At 39.4% G+C, this 22308-nt stretch overlaps 1 protein-coding gene across 2 annotated transcripts in view; it reads right to left on the bottom strand.

Moving 5' to 3' along the window:
* Window positions 1-3424: 3424 nt before the first annotated feature.
* Window positions 3425-22308, bottom strand: part of ZNF507 (zinc finger protein 507) — a 40683-nt gene continuing 21799 nt past the window's right edge. For both annotated transcript variants that reach the window (XM_034944213.3, XM_034944212.3), the window contains 2 exons: window positions 5799-5933; window positions 3425-5683 (listed from right to left, as the gene is read on the bottom strand). In XM_034944213.3, the coding sequence (XP_034800104.1) occupies window positions 5317-5683; window positions 5799-5933 (502 nt within the window). In that variant the 3' untranslated portion in view covers window positions 3425-5316. The remainder of the gene's footprint in view (window positions 5684-5798; window positions 5934-22308) is intronic.

Here is a 22308-nt window from a genome sequence, read left to right as displayed (position 1 = left end):
CTGGATTATTCAATTCAACTGTCACCCCAGCCAAGTGGATTAGTCACTGGGGTTACGTTGCACCATGGTTACATTTGCAGGCCGTGTGCTGTAGTCCCACACCACTGACAGGGTGAAGCCGTGGGGGCCAACATCAACACTGTAAAGCTGTCAGGAGGCAAGCGAGACTTTTTATAGCTGCATTTTGAATTAGTTTATTATTTAATTATGCATTGTTATTTCAAACTGTTTGGCTTTAAATATCAGCGATGAAATAGGTTAAAGTCATAAAATATGGTTAAGATCTGTAGACAGGTAGACTATAAAAATTACAAAGGAAGAAACTAATTTAGTTATAAAGCACTACTATAAAAAGCTTTCTTTGTAAAAAGCCGTTTTCTTCCTGGTAGCTCTAGAGCACAAATTATACCATTGTTCTAGTTCAGAGGTCTAGTCAGAAGACTTTTTCTATCAGATAGGTGGTAAATTAGGTTTTGTGGGCCATAGAGTCTCTGTCACAATTACTCAGTGCTGCTGTTGTACCTTGAAAATAGCCATATATGATACGTACACACACAAGCATGGCCGTGTGCCAATAAAACTTTATTTGCCAAAACAGGTGGCAGGTTGGCTTTGAAGAGAGGGTCCTAGTTTGCTAATCTCTCTTCTGTACCAGCGCTGTCCAAAAGAAATATAATGTAAGCCACATATGTAATTTAAAACTGTTTAGTAGCTAAAGAAACAGGTAAAACTAATTTTAATATTTTATTTAAACCAAAATATCATTTCAACATGTAATCAATATAAAAAACTGTTAATACATTTCCATTCTTTTTGTACTAAGTCTTTGCAACTGCTATGTATTTTACACTTAGATATTATAGTGGCTGCCACACTGGACCATACGTTCTAGAACTTCCATGCTCGGATTCTCTAATTTGGAGGTTAGTGACACAGTTTCAGATTGGGTTCTTCAAAGATGGGATATGATTATGTTGTCCCTGGGAAGCATGGGACGAAATATTTGGCCTTGGTCACTTTCAACTGAGGTGGCCCAGGATTCTAGGGCACAAATGGATAACCAGACCCACGATACAGTCAGATGATGTTAGCTTCGTCAATGCAACAAATATGTCAATAGCTGTCTGTATAGACGACAGAATGATCAAGGTGTGAACATATCACTGTAGTTTTTGGCCTTCACTAAGGAATGCTAATTCCTTCGTCAATAGCAGAACTAGTCTTTAGCACTTTGACTATATCAGAATTGAAAGCATATAAGCGTGTCACATTTGGAAGAGAAACTGAACTGGGTAGCAAGGAAAAAAGCTTCAAAATTAGACTTAATTTTTAAAATGATTTAAAAAGCTAAATGCTTATTCAGTTTATCTTCATGTAACAGTCTAATGCTAGTCAGCAACAGATTAACAAGTTATCAAGAGTCATCATAACCTTCATTTAACTCTTGGGAAGCTTTTAATTATTTACAACTTTCTAAGCAATAAAGTCATCATTTCCAGGAAAAGAATGAACACAACCTGTGGTTAACAGAACTTGGAGCCAAGTTTTTTTTAACAAAAAATTTATTACCAAAATACAATATTAAAGTCAATACATGACAAACTCCTGTAAAGCAAAATAAATTATTCTAACATTGTACAGTATTTCCAAAGGTAGTTAAAGAAGCACTACAGACCTTGCCTCACTGTTCTGAACAGATGAACTGCTCTCCCATGAACACAGTCCTAGAGTTTCCGCTTTAAGGCATGCAGCTCGATGTGCAGGATAATTTTACAAAATGCAAATCATCCTATTTTAATAAGATACAGTGTCAGAATTAACTGTAGTCTTTACATGTCAGTATTCCAGAAATTTTTATACTTTGGCTATAGAAGCAATGCCATAGTGTTACACAATACTTATTTCTTAAAAAAATACATGTATTCATGTTCATGAATATCAAACGCAAATTTCTATTAAATATATTTTATCGAATATTACTTAGAGCACCTTGCTGTACAATTTAAAAAGATTAAATAAGTGTCTATGAAAACTAAAAACACAATAAGTCTCAACAGAGAAGCCTGCTTGTCTTTGTCAAGCCAATTACAGCACGGGAAGGTGCAATGTAAACATGGATGCCCACCATTTACTTTGTGAGAAAAAAAACCAGAAAATTATGAAGCCACCAGCAGCCACCTTCAATAGGAAGAAAGATCCAGAACAAAGGCTTCAGTCGGTGTCACAACATTGCACTATCTGGCCAAAGAACTTGGACTACCGATCAAATGGAATATTAGCATGATACTGTTGAACACTGGGACACCCGCCATATTCTGGATGATTAGAGAAAGGGAGAAAATGATAGAGCCCTGAAAAGTATTCTTTATACTGATCAGAATGCATCATCTTCCCCCCTCCCCACCTTTGCCATATGTAGTTTCTTTTCAAAGCTATTTTCACTATCACGTCTTAGTATTTTTTAAGTGTTCGGAGCAGAAAACAAATACTATGAGCTCTGTCTAATAATAAGTCAATACCAAAAAATAACATGTTATTCTATGAAGGAATTCCTACTGAATTTTTTTTTTGGGGGGGGAGGGTAAACAGAGGACCTCATCTGTCACCCCGGTTGGAGTGCAATGGTGCCATCACGGCTCACTGCAAGCCTCTATCTCCCAGGCTCAAGTGATCCTCCCACCTTAACCTCCCAAGTAGCTGGTGCTACAGGCACGTGCCAACTATGCCTGGCTAATTTTTAATTTCTTGTAGAGACAGGGTCTCCCCGTGTTGCCCAGGCTGGTCTTAAACCTCTGGACTCAAGCAGTCCTCCAGCCTTGGCCTTCTGAAGTATTGGGATTACAGGTGTGAGCCACTATGCCCAGGCTACTGATTATTTTAATAGCTATCTCTTCTACAGTTAGAGTTGCATAATCTTCATTATTACTTTTAGAAAACTCAATTGTTCTTGGTAGACACATTGTTAACTTAAGGCTTGCCACAAAATGATAATGGGAAGGGAAAGAACCTCCTTGATATATGCTTCCTCCTATCGGCCAGGAGAAAGCTTTTAAGGACAATTCTAAGGCCAGAATCAGATGAAACTTTAAAGGTTTTGAACTTCTGGGTTAGTTTTTTCCCCATGAGGTGGGGAAATTTTAAATCCATGATTCCAGGTGGAAAATTTAAGTAACAATCAATGGAATTAGTTTAAAGAAATAAAGGTAATTTAAAAATTCACATCATTGAAATTTTGGGGATGGTTTTCATTATTATTTTCTAAATATGATATAAAACTAAAGCCAAGGAAATTTTGTAAGACAAAATCCTTCTAAGGTTGTTGATTTTCAGAACAACAGATTTTTATAAAGAAATACTGAGTCATTGTACCAGCAATGAAAAAACTGACTTACAATATGAGTGGCAACAGTATGGGTAATAATAATGAAATCATTTTAAATGTTTTATTTGAATTTGAAATTAAAATGTTTCAATTCCGAAAAAAGGAGAAAATGAATATAAGTCCACATACAGTGGATTTGAGGAATATAGTATATATAAATCCATTTCATATTTTTAAAAACCACATATCAGAAATGGATTAACTTTCATAAATAAATTAAAGCTACCTAAATAAAAAAGCTGCAAAGTTACGATCATTTATGTTTGTTTAAATATCACCAAAATGAGATTAGAAAGAAAGAAAAAAAAAATCAGAAAATGTTGCAAGATGCCTGGCCCCACTTAAATAATTCCTAATAATAATTTTATAAATATTAATCCAATCATACCTGGACTTTAGGAACAGAATACTTCCTAAAACGTGCCTACAGTGTATCCCATTCGAAAACCTTTACAGTGTTCCAAGCTGATCGGTCACAGCCTCATCCAGGTGTTAGAAATCACTATTCAGATATTCGGAAATAGCACCGTGAGGATGGTGCACGGAAGAGCGCACCGACCTTTTCACTTGTAGGCAGAATTTACTTAAACAAAACAATGCATAAATGAGTAATCAGAACTACAAAAACAAAAACACCCTGTTTTCTTCACTCCTTGAAATAATTAAAATACAAAATGTGTAATTAATAAGATTACATCTATTTGATGGTGAGTTTTAATGCTAAAGCACTTTGTGTTGGTTTTCCATATGTCCTATCGCACTCTAACAAAATAGAATTTCCAGATAGGAAGAATCCTATAGACTTGCCAAATGCTATTTGTTATTAAAATTTTTACAAACAACCTGAATTTCTGCTATATTTTAGTCACATTTGGTTATATTCCTCTTCTGCTAAATATAACTAAATTAATACACCCCAGGAAGGAAAAGCTCAACACAGCAGTACTCATTTTCAGGAGCTTTTAAATTTCACCCCTCATCCCCTAAGGGATTTTTGGAAATAGTTCAAACTATTTCCAATGCCGGATGATCAAATGTAAATTTTCATACATTGTTTCTTTCACACACTTTCAGATAACAAGCGTGGTTTCATTTAGCAGAGTATTAGAAGGTCTACGTACTATGAAGAAAGTATGCCGAGTTCTGACGGACACTGAAAAGAACCTCTGAGAACACGCAAGACGATTTAGCATTACTATGAATTGAGATCTGGTTTGAGTCTGGTGGGAATTCACCTGTTTCGTCCTCTGCTCACAAGAAATTCATCGTAAATTTAAGACAATACTTCTTGAATGCCTATTTACAATCTAGCTTTGAATTTAGAGATCTTTCCTTTCTTTTTTAAGGAGTAAAGGAACACGTCCTAGATTGAGTATGATTAATTTCTATCAATTTAGGGATTTCAGTAGATCATTTCAAAGCCCTCTAATTATGTTTCCTTGTTGACTCTGTTGGTGACACTGAAAAAAACCCCTCCCAGAACTGCCTCCCATTTCTCACTGGAGGCCTCACAGTCTGCATTTGACAAGTGAGAAGAAAACTAAGCTCTGCTTAAGACTGTGACCCTTTTATGACTTTTAGAATAGTTCCTGAAAAGCCCTTTCTTAACTCTTGCTGGCATTTCTACACTCTAATAAGCTTTTATTAATAAATACACTCGACACTAAGAAGGGGTGACAGAGGGTTAATACAGGATTACACCTCTACTTCCTCTTTGACCCACTCCCCCTCACTCAAAATATTTAAATATCATTACTGCTTGTCCATTTGGAATTCCTTTTATTACAAGTTTGGTTCCAAAGTCACATCTGTCATTTCCTCAAAAATCACATCAACGACTTCTTCTGTGGCAGGAAGTTGTCTGACAGCGTAAAGGTGAAACTGTGGTGAAGGAATCCTCTTCTACTGCTTTCCTGCTCGAGTCATTATTCCACCTAATTTGTGTTTAGAGCTGTGTTGTGGTCCTTATTCAGGATGATGTTTACAATTTCACCCTCGTGCTCTTTCATATGATCCAAGAGGTTTTCTTTGCTGGTTGATTCAAAACCACAAATACAACAGCAGAAGAGTAAAACGCAGTACTCCATGCTAGGAGGGGCCAGACTGGAGATTTTTTCTAAACTATATGAGGTATTACTTGTAGGGCTCAGTTTCTCATTCTCGTTGGTACCCAGAACTTCACTGGGAGTCTGGGACATCAGTTCTGAAGATGATACCGCATTTTCCGAACTTCCAGTGACGGGATCTGTACTCTCTTCACTGCTCTTTAATTGAGTCTTTCCAGGGGATTTCCCCAGAACTCTTAAAAACAAAACAAACACAGCACACCGTGAGGAGGCTACAATGTAGGACTAGTAGATTTAATCCTGGCTTTAATTTACATATAGCAATAAAGGGAGGGGGTAGGATGAAATACCTGCCACTTTGTGAAATCGCGTCGTTAATAGCCTTGTTTACTTGTTCGTAGTTGTAATTTTGGTCACTTGCATGTTTCCACATATGAGACTTCAAAGAAGGAGGATGGCTACACACATACCCACACAGAGAGCATCTGGAAGACAGGCAGGCAAGGGAAAATCAGAACGGTCCCATAACATCAGTGAAAAATTATCATGATTCTGTAACAATTATTATAGCCCTTCCTCCGAACCCTTATTAGACATATCGTATTTCACTGAATCTAAGATGTTACTGATTCTAAGAGGTACACTGATTTCAGAGAGGTCCTAGAATGGAAGTCCTGGAATCAATGAAAGAAGGTCTTTTATATTATAAAGAATTAGTAAGAATCAAGAAAACATTCCAGATTACTTTAGTTATTACAATATTTGGAAAGATTTTTGATGTAGTAATATGCAAAATATTTGCTCTAAATTATTTAATCATACACACAAAGAAAAACTTACACAATTAATACTTTGTACCACTCTACTACTTAATTGAGAAAGCAAAAAGGAACGAAATGATTTTCAACATGAACTGTGCATTCTTTATAGATCCACAAAAAATGGAAGCAGTCGTCTTGAAAAAGCTTCAGCAATTTAGATTTCATAAATAAAACAAATAATCTTAAAAAGTTTCTATTAGAAAACATAATTGTTCCACATACTTGAGTACACTTGGTAAAATCTGAATTTAACAATGAAAGATTTTTAGAAAAATTAATAGACTTTATTTTTTAGATGCCTTTAGGTTTACAGAAAAAACTGGTCAGATAGAACTGAGTCCTCATATAACCCCTCCTCCCCTGCACCCAATTCCTCCCATTATTAACATCAGTGTGCTGTATTTGTTATAAATGATGAATCTATATTGATAAATTTTTATTAACAAAAGTCCATAGTTTACATTAGGGTCCACTATTTGTGTTGTACAATTCTGTGGGTTTTTTTTTTGTTGTTGTTGTTGTTTGAGACAGAGTCTTGCTCTGTCTCCCAGGCTGGAGTGCAGTCTTGCTCTGTCGTGATCTTGGCTCACTGCAACCTCTGCCTCCTGGGTTCAAGCGATTCTCATGCCTCAGCCTCCTGAGTAGCTGGGATTACAGGCATGCACTTCCACGCCTGCCTAATTTTCATATTTTTGGTAGAGATGGGGTTTCACTATGTTGTCCAGGCTGGTCTTGAACTCCAGGCCTCAAGTGATCCACCTGCCTCCCAAAGTGCTGAGATTACAGGTGTGAGCCACCATGCCCAGCCAATTCTGTTTTGACAAAGGTATAATGCCATGAATCCACCATTCCAGTGTCATATGAATAGTTTCACTGCCCTAAAAATGCCCTGTACTCCACCTTTTCATCCTTCCTTCCTGCCCCTGAATCCCTGGCAACCACTGATCTTTTTGTTGACTCCATAGTTTTGCCTTTCCCAGAAGATCACATAATTGGAATCATAGCAATATGCATGTATGGTTTTTACATGTCTTTCAGGGCTTGATCATTCTTATTGCTGAGTAATATTACATTGTGTGGATGTATCATAGTTTGTTTGTTCACTCACCTGCTGAACAATATCTTGGTTGCTTCCAGTTTTTTGCAATTATGAATAATTGCTGATAGGAACATTCATGTGCAAAGTTGTTTTGTTTTGCTTTTGAGTCTGGGCCTTACTCTGTTGCCCAGGCTGGAGTACAGTGGCATGACCATAGCTTACTACAGTCTCAAACTCCCGGGCTCAAGCAATCCTCTTGCCTCAGCTTCCCAGCAAGCGCAGGTTTTTATAAGGAAAGCCCAAGTTTTTATAAGGATAAAAGTTGTCATCATTTGGGCAAACACTTAGGAGCATAATTGCTGGGTCGTATTGTAAAAACTGTCATCTTTTTAGGAAACTGCAAATGCACTTTTCCAAAGACATTTTTGTTAAATACTTAATTACAAACCTAACAAACCAGATAACTTACCTGAACTCTTTCCTACACCAGTAAGAGACACAGTCAGCAATAACGAGGCACAAAGAAAATCAAACGGCATAGGAGTAAATAAAACAATTAAATACGGTCAAAGACTAAACTCTTTTTCTCACCCACCTCCAATTTAACTTTGTGATAGCATGCAGCTGTATTCTTTTATCATACACTCTGAGCAATCAGGTCCAAGGCCAAAGGTCTCTAAGAAATACCAGCCCACTTACAGGCAATAAACAGGCAGTTAGTTCTTTTTTTTTTGAGACAGGGTCTTGCTTGTTGCCCAGGCTTGAGTGCAGTGGTGGAATCATGGCTCACTGCAGCCTTGGCCTCCTGGACTCAAGTGATCCTCCTACCTCATACTCCCTAAGTGCTAGGATTACAGGCATGAGCTATCATACCCGGCCTAAATAGGCAATTCTTGATAGAACTTCTAATAAATTCACCTATATGAAAAGATGTTCAATCTCACTAACAATCAGGGAAATGTATCACACCCCTCAGACTGGCAAAGATAAGTGAGTCTGATAAAATGTGGAATCTGATAAATCTGGTAAGATTTTTCACAGATGTGGAAAAATGGAACTGTACAAATTTTATGTATGGCACTCTGAAGAGCAATTTGGCAGTATCTATTAAGGCTGAAGTGGCACACACCTGTAGTCCCACAATTCTGGTGTTCACAAGGAAACACATACAAGAATCATCCTAGCCATGAACACCAAAAAAGGATACAACCCACAGTGACTGTTCTTCCACAAGGATATGAAAACAAATTGGTTTATTTTCATATAGTGGAATGTTACAAAGTGGAAAAAAAAACAACCACCAAAAAACCCCCATGAGATCTACAGTTAGCACCAGAAACCAATGTCAATAATGATCAGTGAAAAGAAAAATAAAAAGATCTGTTAAGCTTTTAATTTAAATAAATTGTTAAAACACCAAAACCAACAGAATGTATTACTTAATACATCCATATGTATGTATATACACATACATATGTTATATACATAGAAAAGTTATTCACGAATACCTGCAATGATACACATCACTGTCAAGACAATGGGTTACCTCTCAGGAGGAAGGGGTGAAGAAGTAAGAAAGTGAGGCTTTAGCTATATCTACAATGTTTTATTTCTTCAAAATGTGGTAAAATGTTTGACATTTCATTAAATATTTAAAAAAATTCTTCCCCTATTCTCTTTAAGCTTTTACAGCCTGCATTCTCCTTAAGACTTTATTACAGCTGGCATAATAAAACAAAATCACTACATTTTATTCTTGGTTATCTAAAAAAAAACCCTAACCTTAATTCATTTTATTTTGCCCATTTATATCTGAGATGCAGCAATTTTTTGACAAACCTCAATAAATCTATAATATTTTCACTAACATCTTTATCAGAGTGTGGGCAGCTGGCAACTTCTCCACCCCCAAGCCATTAAACTCAGTGTCTGTATCTGTGACTGTCACACGGTTGTGGTGTGTACTGTAGTGTGGTCACAGTCCCCTGCTCAAATGTCTCTGGATCAGTTGCTTGAGAAGGGCAACTGCCCTGCACCATGATGGCTGGGCACCCAGCTCATTGCCAGCCAAGAGATGCCCACTCCCTTCCGCCTAGTGCCTCTACCAAGGTGACTTTACATATGTCGTGCTATCATACGTTAATTTTTATGTTATGCAGAGGGGAAACAGACACGAAATGCTGGCTCTTCAGCCACTCGCCTCCTCACTTTCATTCAGACTGTGGTCCCGAGGCCTCACCAGAAAATTCTTTATCTGGAATGATCCCCCAGTGACAAGTCAGACTTATGCAACAAGAATTTCATATTTTTGAGAAAACTGGGTCAGAAAGTAAACGCCAGAAATCTCAAATTGATCCTATAGAACATCTCTAATGTTATTCCAACCTTTTAAAAATAAGAGTGATGAACTATTGTTTACTGTTTTCCTTTTTTAAAAAAAAAAGGCTTCTAATTTTAGAATAGTTACAGATATAGATACAGATATATAGAAAAGTTATTTCCCTTACTGTTAACATGTTACCTTCCTGGGGTACATCTGCCATAAATCAGGAGCCAATGTTCCTTACATCATTATTAACTGAAGTCCACACTTTATTCGGATTTCCCTGGTGTGTACTTAACATCCTGTTTCTGTTCCACGACCCCATCCAGGACAACATGGCTTTTAGTCCTCACGTCTCCTTAAGATCTTCTAGACTGCAATTATTTCTCCTACTTGCCTTGTCTCTTTGAGACGGAGTTTCACTCTGGTGCCCAGGCTGGAGTGCAGCGTTGTGGTCTCGGCAAACTGCAACCTCCGCCTCCCAGGTTCAAGCGATTCTCCTGCCTCAGCCTCCCGAGTAGCTGGGATTACAGGTGTGTGCCACCACGCCTGGCTAATTTTTGCATTTTTAGTAGAGATGGGGTTTCGTCATGTTAGCCAGGCTGGTTTCTAACTCCTGACCTCAGGTGATTGCCTGCCTCACCCTCTCAAAGTGCTGGGATTACAGGCACTGAGCCACCAAGCCCGGCCAACTTGCCTTGTTTTTAATGCCCTTGACAGATCTGAGGAACATGGGTCAGATATTTTGTAAAATGTCCCTCAGGTTGGGGCTGTCTGCTGTTTTTTTTCACGGTTAGACTGAGCTGATGGGTTCTTGGGAGAAAGGCTACAAAGGAAAAGGGCCATCCTCCCCACATCCCACTCTCAGGAGAACTCGCCCCTGACCTTCCTCCCCTGGCTGAGGTCAGGTTTCTCCAGGGTCAAGTTCCTCTTTCTCAACCCGGTTTCCATAGTGTACCACTGGGAAGGGGGTCACTGGGTGCAGCCCACACTTAAGAGCTGGGATAATCAACTGCCTCCTTGAGGGAGGGTTATCTACGTCAATTACATGGAATTCTTTTGCATGGGGTGTGTCTATTCTCACCCACCTATTCAACCATTTATATACATCAGTATGGACACGTGGTTATTTTATACTTTGGGATGTGGGCAGCAAGCCACCTAGGTGCCGAGGCAAGAGACCGAGGGCACAAGCTGTTCCAGTATAATAAAATATATAAAACAACAAGAGTTAATGCTAGATATAGATCATAGATATGATTATATATGAATATCATTAATCATTAGTTTGTAGCAATTACTCTTTATTCCAATACTATTATAATCTTTGCTCTATAATCATAACCTAGGAAAAACCAGGCCATATAGAGATAGGAGCGGAAGGGACACAGTGAGAAGTGACCAGAAGACAAGAGTGCGAGCCTTCTGTTATGCCCGGACAGGGCCACCAGAGGGCTCCTTGGTCTAGCGGTAATGCCAGCATCTGGGAAGATGCCCGTTGCCAAGCGGACCATGGTCTAGTGGTAGCGTCAGTGTCAAGGAAAAACACTCGCTACTTAGCAGACTGGGAAAGAGAGTCTCCCTTTCCCCAGGAGAGTTTAGAGAAGACTCTACTCCTCCACCTCTTGTGGAGGGCCTGACATGAGTCAGGCCCGCCCACAGTTATCTGGAGGCCTAACCGTCTCCCTGTGATGCTGTGCTTCAGTGGCCATGCTCCTAGTCTGCTTTCATGTTCCATCCTGTACACCTGGCTCTGCCTTTTAGATAACAGTAGCAAAATTAGTGAAAGTACTAAAAGTCTCTGATATGCAGAAATAATGGCGTAAGCTGTCTCTCTCTCTCTCCCTCTCTCTCTCTGCCTCTGCTGCCAGGCAGGGAAGGGCCCCCTGTCCAGTGGACACGTGACCCACGTGACCTTACCTATCATTGAAGATGACTCAACACTCCTTACCCTGCCCCTTTGTTTTGTATCCAATAAATATCAGCGCAGCCTGGCATCTGGGGCCACTATCGGTCTCCGCATCTTGGTAGTAGTGGTCCCGCAGGCCCAGCTGTCTTTTCTTTTATCTCTTTGTCTTGTGTCTTTATTTCTACAATCTCTCGTCTCTGCACACAGGGAGAAAAACCCACCGATCATGTGGGGCTGGTCCCTACATTGGTGCAAATTCTGTATTGCACTATTTATTTTGTTGCTCAAACTCCTCCAGCCTTGCCCCCTGGGCCTCTGTAGTTGGGTCCCATGTCCTGCTGCCACACCTCAAGTTTTGTTTCTTAAGCACTTCCTTACATGCTGGATCTGAGACGCTCCAGGATCACTTTGCATATTCCCCACCACAGTCCTAGACTAGACTGATAATTTCTCCAGTTCTTTTATTGGAGAAAGGTATCAGAAACCAAGATTTGGGTGATAGGTGAACTGCTTTAATTTTGTAAATAACTTTTTTCCTGATTTCAAAAATTCGCTGTAGAAAATTAGAAATATATAGGAAAAAAAAGAAAATAAAAATCACTCATAGCGTTATCACTAGATATAACCATTATTATTATTTTGAGGTCTATTTTTCAGTATTTAAAAATACATATATTTTTATAAAATTGGAATTATGGAAGGCTACTGTTATAATTTAAACTTTCTACAATAAAGTATTTAATGAACTGTTACAATAAGCTGCCTAGCATTTCACATTGGATGGAATTGGTGGAATTCCATTTAATTCTCTATTGTTTTATGCAGAATATATAATTCTGACAATTGACAATCATCTTTGTATAAAAATCTTAGGCACTTAAAGCTTCTGAGAACACAGTTGATAAACTTTAATTTGTGCACCAGCATGTGCTCATTCTTTTAGGGGAGGCTTATTCTAGGAATACAGACAGTTCAGTATTAGGAGCTTCATTATTATGAGTCACCATTTGAAAGGATTGGAAGCAAAAAGGCATATTTTCATTGGTGTTGCTGAGACTAAATCTGAAAAAATCAATATTCATTTTTAAATTTCTGATTATGGAAATCATTAAACAAAGGGAAAATTATAAATAAAAATGTGATGAATCCGTACCATCCAGTTTCAATTAACTGATTGTCGGCATTTTGCTAATCTTGTTTCATGTATTCTAACTTACAGTTGCCTGATTTTTGCAGACATGTCTTATTCAAATTAGGATCCAAATGAGATCTACATTTCATATTTGGTTGGTAAGTCTCTTAAGTCTCTTTTAATCTATAATATCTCTTCTTTCTTTCCCGTCACCCCTCATGCATGTATCTGTTGGAGATATCAGGCCCATCTGTCTTGCAGAATCTCTCACAGCATGGACTACACTGAGGACTTTCTGGTGATGTCGTTTATCATGTCCCTGTGTCCTTCATGTTTCTTGTGAACTGGGAGTGAGATCTAGAAGAGTTTCTTGGCCTCTGCATTCCTGACATTTGGGGCTAGATAATTCTTCACTGTGGCAGCTGTCTGGGGCACTGCAGGTTGTCCAGCAGCATCCCTAGCCTCTACTCACTAAATGCCAGTAGCGCTTTCTCCCTCAGTTGTGACAAACGCAGTAATGTCTCCAGACATCGGCAAATGTCCTCTGAGGGGGCAAAAGCCCTTAGTTGGGAACCAATGAGCTACATGTTTCATTAGATTCAAGGTCATATTTAATTTTTTTTTTTTTTACAAATATACTCCATGGGTATAGCTGTGTATTTCCTACTGCCATACTCAGGAGGCACTTAAACCAATAGCACCTAACCCAATATACATTCCTAATAAAACTTCTCTACAAAATAAGGTAGATGGATAATTCTTCAAAGCATAAAAATATAACTTTCTCAACTCCAAAACTAGTATCAAGCTTAATTAGGAAACACCAGAAGCATTTCCATTAAGTTCAAGAACAGAACAAGGACATTTACTATCCCCACTGCTATGCAGTGTTGTGGAGGTACCAGCTAGGACAATCAGACAAGAGAAAGAAAGAAGAGGTATAGGCCGAGTGTGGTGGCTCATGCCTGTAATCCTAGCACTTTGGGAGGCTGAGGTGGGTGGATCACCTGAGGTCATGAGTTTGGGACCAGTCTGGCCAACATGGTAAAACCCTGTCTCTACCAAAAATACAAAAATTAGCCATGCGTGGTGGCGGGTGCCTGTAATCCCAGCTACTCAGGAGGCTGAGGCACGAGAATCTCTTGAACCCGGGAGGCAGAGGTTGCAGTGAGCTAAGATAACACCACTGCACCATTGCACTTCAGCCTGGGTGACAGCACAAGACTCTGTCTCAAGAAAAAAAAAAAAAAAAAAAGAAAAGCTATAAATAGAAAGGAAAGTATGAGAAAATGATTTGCAGATAATATAATGATATACCTTAACAATCCAATAGAAAATTAAAAACTGTTACAAATAATAACTCAATAAAGCCACAAAACTAACATTCCGTCCAGATCAACAACTTTCTTATATGGAAACAATATTAAAATGCTAGCAAAATGCTAGCAAGAAGGAAAAAACTATTTATAACAGCAATGGAATAAAATAAAATACACAAGAACAAGCCTAACAATGAGTGAGAGAAAGAGAGAGAGTGTGTGTGTGTGTGTTCCTTGCTTTGCACGGTTCCGAGCTGCATGAATTTCAGTTACTATGGCTTAGTTAAACATTATCAGTCCCCCGACAGGATGGTTCAAATTTCAGTTATTAACTACTATGGGAATACGAACTGTGAGTAACTGCAGAGAACAAACTTCACTGGCAGCTCTTCAGTCTACTATGTAAACAGAGATGCATCATGCCCAGTGACTAAGCAAGCCTTTCAAAGCTGGTGACTGGTCATTGTGCTATGCAGTTCACTTCCCGACAGCAAAACATGTAGTTATGCTGCATCCTTATCTCCCAATGCTAAACCTGCAGGATGTGTTACGAAAATGGATAGTCACAAGAGAGGAACTGGCCAACAAAATCAAAGTGCATCAAAAACCCACAAAATGATAATGCTTGAAGCAAAATTAGACATACATGTAAATGAATTCTAGAACAAATAAATAATTGGCCACAGGAATGTTGACACTGCTGCCACTGAAGAAAACTTGGGATATGCAGCCAGAGGATCTTAGTGAAAGTGAATTTAATGACGAGGTATGTAGTTCCTGAAGGAAGTTATGGCGGCCAAAAAGTTTGCGTTAAAGGAACTCTTGGAGACATTTCATGATGATGACAATTACTTAGAAAGGACAACTGACCACTTGCCAAAGGCATAGGAAAGATGCTCATTCTAGACTGCAAAGGATACAATGAGAAGGCAAGCACTGTTCAAACCACTCGATAAGTCTCTTACAAAGAGACAAAACATTTTATTTCTCAAAGTTCCTAAGTTTTAAATTACAGTGTGGTATGATCTGAATTTACGTGACCCACCCCCCACCGAAATTCCTATGTGGAAACTTAACCTCCAAAGGGATAGTATTAAGAGGTGGGGCCTTTGGAAGGTGACTAGATCATGAGGGCAGAGACCTTGTGAATGTGAGTGGTATGATTTGAATGTATGTGCCCCCCCGAAATTCCTATGTGGAAACTTAATCCCCAAAGGGATAATATTAAGAGGTGGGGACTTTGGAAAGTGACTAGGTCATGAGGGCAGAGGCCTTGTGAATAGGATTAATGCCCTTATAAAAGAGGTTTAGGGGAGCTTTATTGCCCCTTCCAGCATGTCAGGATACTGCAAAAAGGTGTTATTTATGAAGCAGGGAGCAGGCCCTCATCAGACACCAAAGCTGCTGACACCTTGAGCTTGGACTTCCCAGCCTCCAGAACCGTGAGCAACACATTTCTGTTGTTTATAAATTACCCAGTCTAAGGCACTCTGTTATAGCAGCCTGAAGGGACTAAGACACACAGCACCACAGTTTAGATATGGTCTGTTTATCAACACCAAAACTAACGTTGAAATTTGATCCCCAATGTGGCTGTACTGGGAGGCAGGGCCTAGTGGGAGGTTTCTGTGTTTGGGGGTGGATCCCTCATGAATGGGATGTTGGTGTTGTTCTCTCGGTGGTGGGTGAGTTCCTGCTCTTCCAAGACTGGACTGGTTCTTGGAATGAATTAGTTCTCTTGAGAGTGGGGTGTTATGAAGCCAGGACGCCCCTCAGTTCTTCCGTTCTTCACGTGTCCCCCCTTTTTTGACCTTCTCTGCCATGTTGTGACATAGCACAAAAACCTTCACCAGAAGCCAGGGCCAGGCCCTCAAACTTTTCGGCCTGCAGAACTGACAGCTGAAAAAAACGCCTTTTCTTCATGTGGAGCGTTGTGGGTGATCTGGTTTGCCATGCTATCAGAGCCCCTTGCTTATGGATTGTTAGTTTAAATTACTGAGCCAATTCCTGTCCACTCAACTGGTCAGCAAACACTCTCTCTTTATTTAAACCCTTTTCTGATTATATAATCTATATTCCTTGCACAAAAATGGAATATAGGCAAGTATAAAGACAAATTCTAAAAAATTACTTGCATAGCTTCCTGGTCTTTTTTAATGTACATATGTAGATCTGAAGCAAAAGTAGAATCATACTATAGATTTTTAATCCATATTTGACAATGTTCCATGAGTATTTTCTCAAGTTAAAAATTATGCATTTTCAATGGGGTATAATGTTCCATCCTATGAAAATACTGTAATTTAACCACTCTACTAAGTAGCATAGAGCTAGAATGTTTTTGATCTTTTTGACATTATAAACAATGCTATAACAAATTATCTTGCACATCAATATAAATGCATTGCAGATTATTCTTTAGGATAGAGTTCATTTCCCCCCCAAGACTTCTTAAGAATAATAAAGAATGGACTGGGCGCGGTGGCTCATGCCTGTAATCCCAGCACTTTGTGAGGCCGAGGCAGGCGGTTCACGAGGTCAGGAGATTGAGACCATCCTGGCTAACATGGTGAAACCCCGTCTCTACTAAAAATATAAAAAATTAGCCAGGTATGGTAGCGGGCGCCTGTAATCCCAGCTACTTGGGAGGCTGAGGCAGGAGAATGGCGTGAACCTGGGAGGCAGAGCTTGCAGTGAGCCGAAATCACGCCACTGCACTCCAGCCTGGGTGACAGAGCGAGACTCCATCTCAAAAAAAATAAAAAATAAAAAATAATAATAATAAACAATTAACACTCCTAGTTGAGACACAGAACATTACCAATATACCTTTGAGACTCCCTGTGTGCCTCACCTCAATTGCCTCCCCTTCCTTTCCAGAGATAAGAACGTTCCTGGGCCGAGGGGCACAGTCATTTTTTTTTTTTTTTGAGATGGGAGTTTCGCTCTTCTTGCCCAGGCTGGAGTGCAATGGTGCAATCGATCTTGGCTGACTGCAACCTCCCCCTCCCAGGTTCAGGTGATTCTCCTGCCTCAGCCTCCCAAGTAGCTGGGATTACAGGAATGCACTACCATACCCGGCTAATTTTGTATTTTTAGTAGAGACAGGATTTCTCCATGTTGGTCAGGCTGGTCTCGAACTATCGGCCTCAGGTGATCCACCCGCCTCAGCCTCCCAAAGTGCTGGGATTACAAGCGTGAGCCACCGCGCCCGGCTGGGAACAGCCATTTTTAAGGCTCTGATCTGTACATGTAGTACCCAGAAAAAGGAGAAATGATAGAAAATATGTTTTGACAGTATGGTAAGGGCATAAAAACAGAAGTGCAGACCCATGGAACAGAATAAATGGCCCAGAAATAAATCTAAAAATACACAGTCAATGAATATTTGACAAGGGCACCAAGAGGACATCATGGAGAAAGAACAGTCTCTTCAATAAATGCTGGGAATACTGGATATCCACATGCAAAAGGATTAAACTGGACCCATATCTTACATCATCCACAACAATCAACTCAAAATGGGTAAAATAGCTGAATGGAATATCAGAAACCATCAAATTCCTAGAAGAGAATACAAGGAAAAATCTCGCTGCAGTGGCAATGATTTTTTGGTTATGATACCAAAAGCTCAGGCTACAAAAGCACAAATAAATAAATGGGACAACATCAAACCAAAAAACTTCTGCACAGCAAAGAAAACAATCAACAAAATGAAAGAGTAACCTAAGGACTGCAAAAAAAATATCTGCAAACCACATATCCGATAAGGGGTTAATATCCAAAATTTATAAAGAACACTTATAACTCAATAGCAGAAGGACAAATAACTGGATTAAAAAGTGGGCAAAGGACCTGAACAGATATTTCTCCAAAGACATAAAAACTGCAACAGTGATATGAAAACGTGCTCAACATCACTAATCATCAGGGAAACGCAAATTAAAACCACTAGGAAATGATAACCTGTTAGGATGACTATTATCAAAGACAAAAGAGAGAATAAATGTTGGCAAAGGTGTAGGGAAAAGGAAATCCTACTACACTGTTGGTGACAATGTAGATTGGTACGGCCATGAAAAATAGTATGGAGGTTCCTAAAGAAATTAAAAACAGAACTACCACACGACCCAGAAATCCCTCTTCTGTGTAGGAGATGAGATCGCCACCTCACCAGGTATCTGCCTTTCCATGTTCAGTGCAGCATTCCTCACAAAAACCAAGGTATGGAAACAACCTAAGTGTCCACTGACGGACAAATGGATAAAGAAAACGTGATGTGCACGCGCATGCACACACATGCATGCACGCACACACACATACTCGATCATTCCGCCTTAAAAAGGGAGAGCCTGCCTTTTGCCACAACATGGATGGGCCTGGAGGCCTCATGCTAACAAGCCAGACACAGAAAGACAAATATTGTTCAATCTTACTTAAAAGTCCAATACACACACACACAGAGAAGGAAGGAGTGGTTACCAGGGGCTGGGGGTGGGGAGGGAGAGAAGATTCTGGCATACAAAGCAGCAAGTATATAGGATGAACTTGTCTAGAGACCTAATACACAGCATGAGGACTGTAATCAAAATGTGCTGTATTAGGAATTTTTGTTAAATAAGTAGATTTTAACTGCTTTTGCCACAAAAAAGTACGTAAGATGATAGATATGCTAATTTGCTTCACTATAGTAACCATTTTACTATCTACATCCTATACATCATATTGTTAACCTCCAATATATACAATAACATGTATTAAAAAACAAAACAAAAACAAAAAAAAGAAAGTATGTTTTGAAACAGAGGCTATGTCTAACAAATCATTTCTAACCACCTCACCAACAGACCAGCAACAACCATATTTCCACGTAGGGTAAACTGCTCCTTCCTATCCCACCCCATCCATTGGCCAAAAAAAGTCTTAAACCAAAACGAAACCACACTGACAAAAGAGCACACTGATCATGACACTACCTGTCACGATTCTGCTTTGCTTCCTTGGTGGAACTGCTGGATGCTCCTGATGACAGAGCCATTTGGGACTCAATTATTCAAGTCTACCAAGGCAAAGTCATACACATGACATGGGGAAAGAAGTGAACACCCTAACAGTGTGATTGCTGGACTCCTAGAGTGGCCTGTAAATATGGCCATTGCTAGATCCAGGCTTTGGAATGTCCAAAGCAGCACAATTTCTATGTTAACCAATAACACCCAACCTGTATCTGTATAAAAAATGATTTCTTCCCAATGCAAAGAAGCTACTTTGGCAACCCAAAGAAAGCCAATGTAGAAACCCAAGGCTTCTTATAACTTGGATAAAAAGCCTGAGACTGAATTTTTCTACAGACTCTCCCACTGTTACTAAGTCAGTTACTTCGGTCTCAGAACCCCAAGGAGATAAGGATGTTGGTTTAAAAACCCCCACTTTCCTGGCCTGGGACCAAGGTTAGTTTCCAGGTCAACTGCCTTGAGGGCTTAGATGGAAAAAAGCAGCTGGATGTCCTACAAGATTTGGGGTGACCTGAGTCTGGTTTGAACACATAAACAATGATTTCAATAGAAATTTTGCAATAGAGCTTATCTTATGACCTTCAACTCATTTTCTATGCTTTTAAAGAAATAACTAAGGCCCCCACAAAACAGCCACTTCAAATTTTGTGATGAACCTGAGAGATCTTTATGCCACTGAGAAAAACAAACTCTTTCAGTTCATCTCTTCAAAACAAAATATATATTTTTTCCTCCTGATAAAACCATCTCCTTCACTATTTTCCTTAAACAAATTGAAGCTTTCTAAAGACTTAAGTTTTTCCCCAAGCCAACACACTGACTAAAGAATCACGATGCCTACAGATGAAAAAAGACTGAAGCCTGTAACTCTGGTGGAAGTGATGGGCTGTGACTGCCAAGGTTAGGTCATAAAAGGCAACACAGCTTTTGCCTACTTCTTATCTAAGAAGCTCATTTTGGGGACTAGCAGACCTGCAAAGCCCACAAGGAGAAATCATGTATGTGTTCCAGCTGATGCCCAACCAACAGCCAGCACAGCCACCAGCCTATGCTGAGGCAGCCTTCAGAGGACTGTCACCCTAGCTGTCTGGGTCACTTCCAGCCTTCAAGCCTTCCCTGATGAGACCCCAGACCGTATGGGACAAGCCATCTCTACTGTGTCCTTTCCAAATTCCTGACCGACCCACAGAATCCCTGAGCATAATGAAATTGCTTCTGTTTCACACCCTGATTTGGTGTGGGCTGCTGGCATGCAGCAGCAGTACACTTCATAAAGAGATCTCCCTGGTGTAGCACAGACAGGCAGGATGACACAGTTATTAGGAGCAAGAGTTCAGGCCCCGGCTCTGAGACATGGGGAAAGTTATTTAAGCTAGCCCAGCCTCTGTTTCCATGTCTACAAAGTTGGGGTAGTAATATTCCTAAGTACTGGGCTGCTGTGAGGACTGAACTGACACATATTGAATGCTTAGCACACCGGGTCTGGCCCACAAACAATCTTCTCAAAAATATCAGCTATTATCATCATTTCTAATATACTTCTATTTATACAAATCCCATACAATAACTGACTACACTGAGAGACAACCTTATCATTTCCATTCCAAACTGTCATTCCCCCTGCTGAAAGCCTTTCTGGAATGTTTTCTGTTTAGATTTTTTTAGCTTTAGTGCCATATTAGTAAATGAGGCTCAGTAATACCTAAGCACGCATAGTTGATGTGCCATCCCTGAAAATCAGCACACATTTTTATTTCTGTATCATCATCTACCTTACTCAACAGACTATTTCAAAAAATCAAAACTAGTTTCAGAATGTAAGAACACAAAAGTCCTAAACACAAAGAAAAAGATTAATACATTTGACTATATTAAACTGGAAATGTCTGTTCATCAAAAGACATCATTAAGAAAGTAGAAAGGCAAGCCACAGTTAGATGACATCTGCAATACGCCCCACAAAGGCCTTGTACTCAGAATACATGAAGAGCTCCTGCAAATCAGTAAGAAAACAGCCGATGATACAGTTTGGATATTTGTCCTTTCAAATCTCATGTCGAAATTTGATCCCCAATGTTGGAGGTAAAGCCTGGGGAGAGGCGACTGGGTCATGGGGATGGATCCCTTATGAATAGCTTGGTGTAGCCATTCATGAATAATGAGTTCTCTCTCTGTTACTGCAAGATCTGACTGTTAAGAAGAGCCTGTACCTCCTCCCCTCTCTCTTGCTCCATGTCTCACAATGTGACATATCTGCTCCCGCTTCACCTCTGTCATGACTGGAAGCCTCCTGAGGCCCTCACCAGAAGCAGAGGACAGCCTGCAGAACCATAAGCCAAATAAACTTCTTCTTTATAAATTACCCAGCCTCAGGTATTCCCTTATAACAATGCCAAACTAATACAATAGACAATGCAAAAAAGAAGTGGGCAATAATAGCCCATAAACAAATGAAAAGATGCTCAAACTCAGAAATTATCAGGGAAATGCAAACAAAAGCACAGTAATACACTGCTATACATCTACCAAAACAATAAAGATTAAAGACTGACAAGACAAAGTGCTGGTGAGGATGTGAATAGGTACAACCATTTTGGAAAACTGTTGACACTGTCTACCAAAGCTGAATACATATACATGTCCAATTACCAAAAAATTCCACCCCTAGGTATAAACCCAATGGAAATGGACTCACTTCATATATGTGCCCAAAAACATGTAAAAGAATGTTAAAATGGTATCAGATCATATCAGGGAGGAAAACCTTACAATAACTCAAATGTCTATTCACAGAACAATGAATAAATTGCGGTGGTCTTAACAGTGGAATACTATGTAACAATGAAATGCAATTCTGCTAGGTGGAACTATACAGACACACACATACACACACGTTGAGCAAAAAAATCTGAACATAAAGTAGAATATGTACTGTATGATTCCATTTTTATTAAGTTCAGAAACAGAAAAAACTAATTGATAATGTTAGAAGTCAAGATAGTGGTTACCAGAAAGAGGGGAGGGGTGGTTAATGACTGGAAGGCCCACGAAGGGGTGCTGCTGAAGAGCTCATAATGGTTTGTGTTACAAGCATGAGTTTAATTTGTGATTATTCATCAGCTGAACCTTTATGATTTATGCAATTTTCAGGAGGCATGGTAACATCAATTATAAAATCTATTTAAAAAATTTAGAGGCTGGGAGAGAGAGAGAGACTTAAGATACTCTCTTAACAGAGCGGCTGGACCTTGTTTGGTTCTCAATATGAAAAAGCTACCTCCAAAAGTATGTTTTGAAACAAT

This window comes from Pan paniscus, chromosome 20 (assembly GCF_029289425.2).
Source record: "Pan paniscus chromosome 20, NHGRI_mPanPan1-v2.0_pri, whole genome shotgun sequence".
Taxonomy (NCBI): domain Eukaryota; kingdom Metazoa; phylum Chordata; class Mammalia; order Primates; family Hominidae; genus Pan; species Pan paniscus.
Note: the sequence above shows the minus strand (reverse complement) of the source record. Positions and strands in the feature narration are given on the sequence as shown.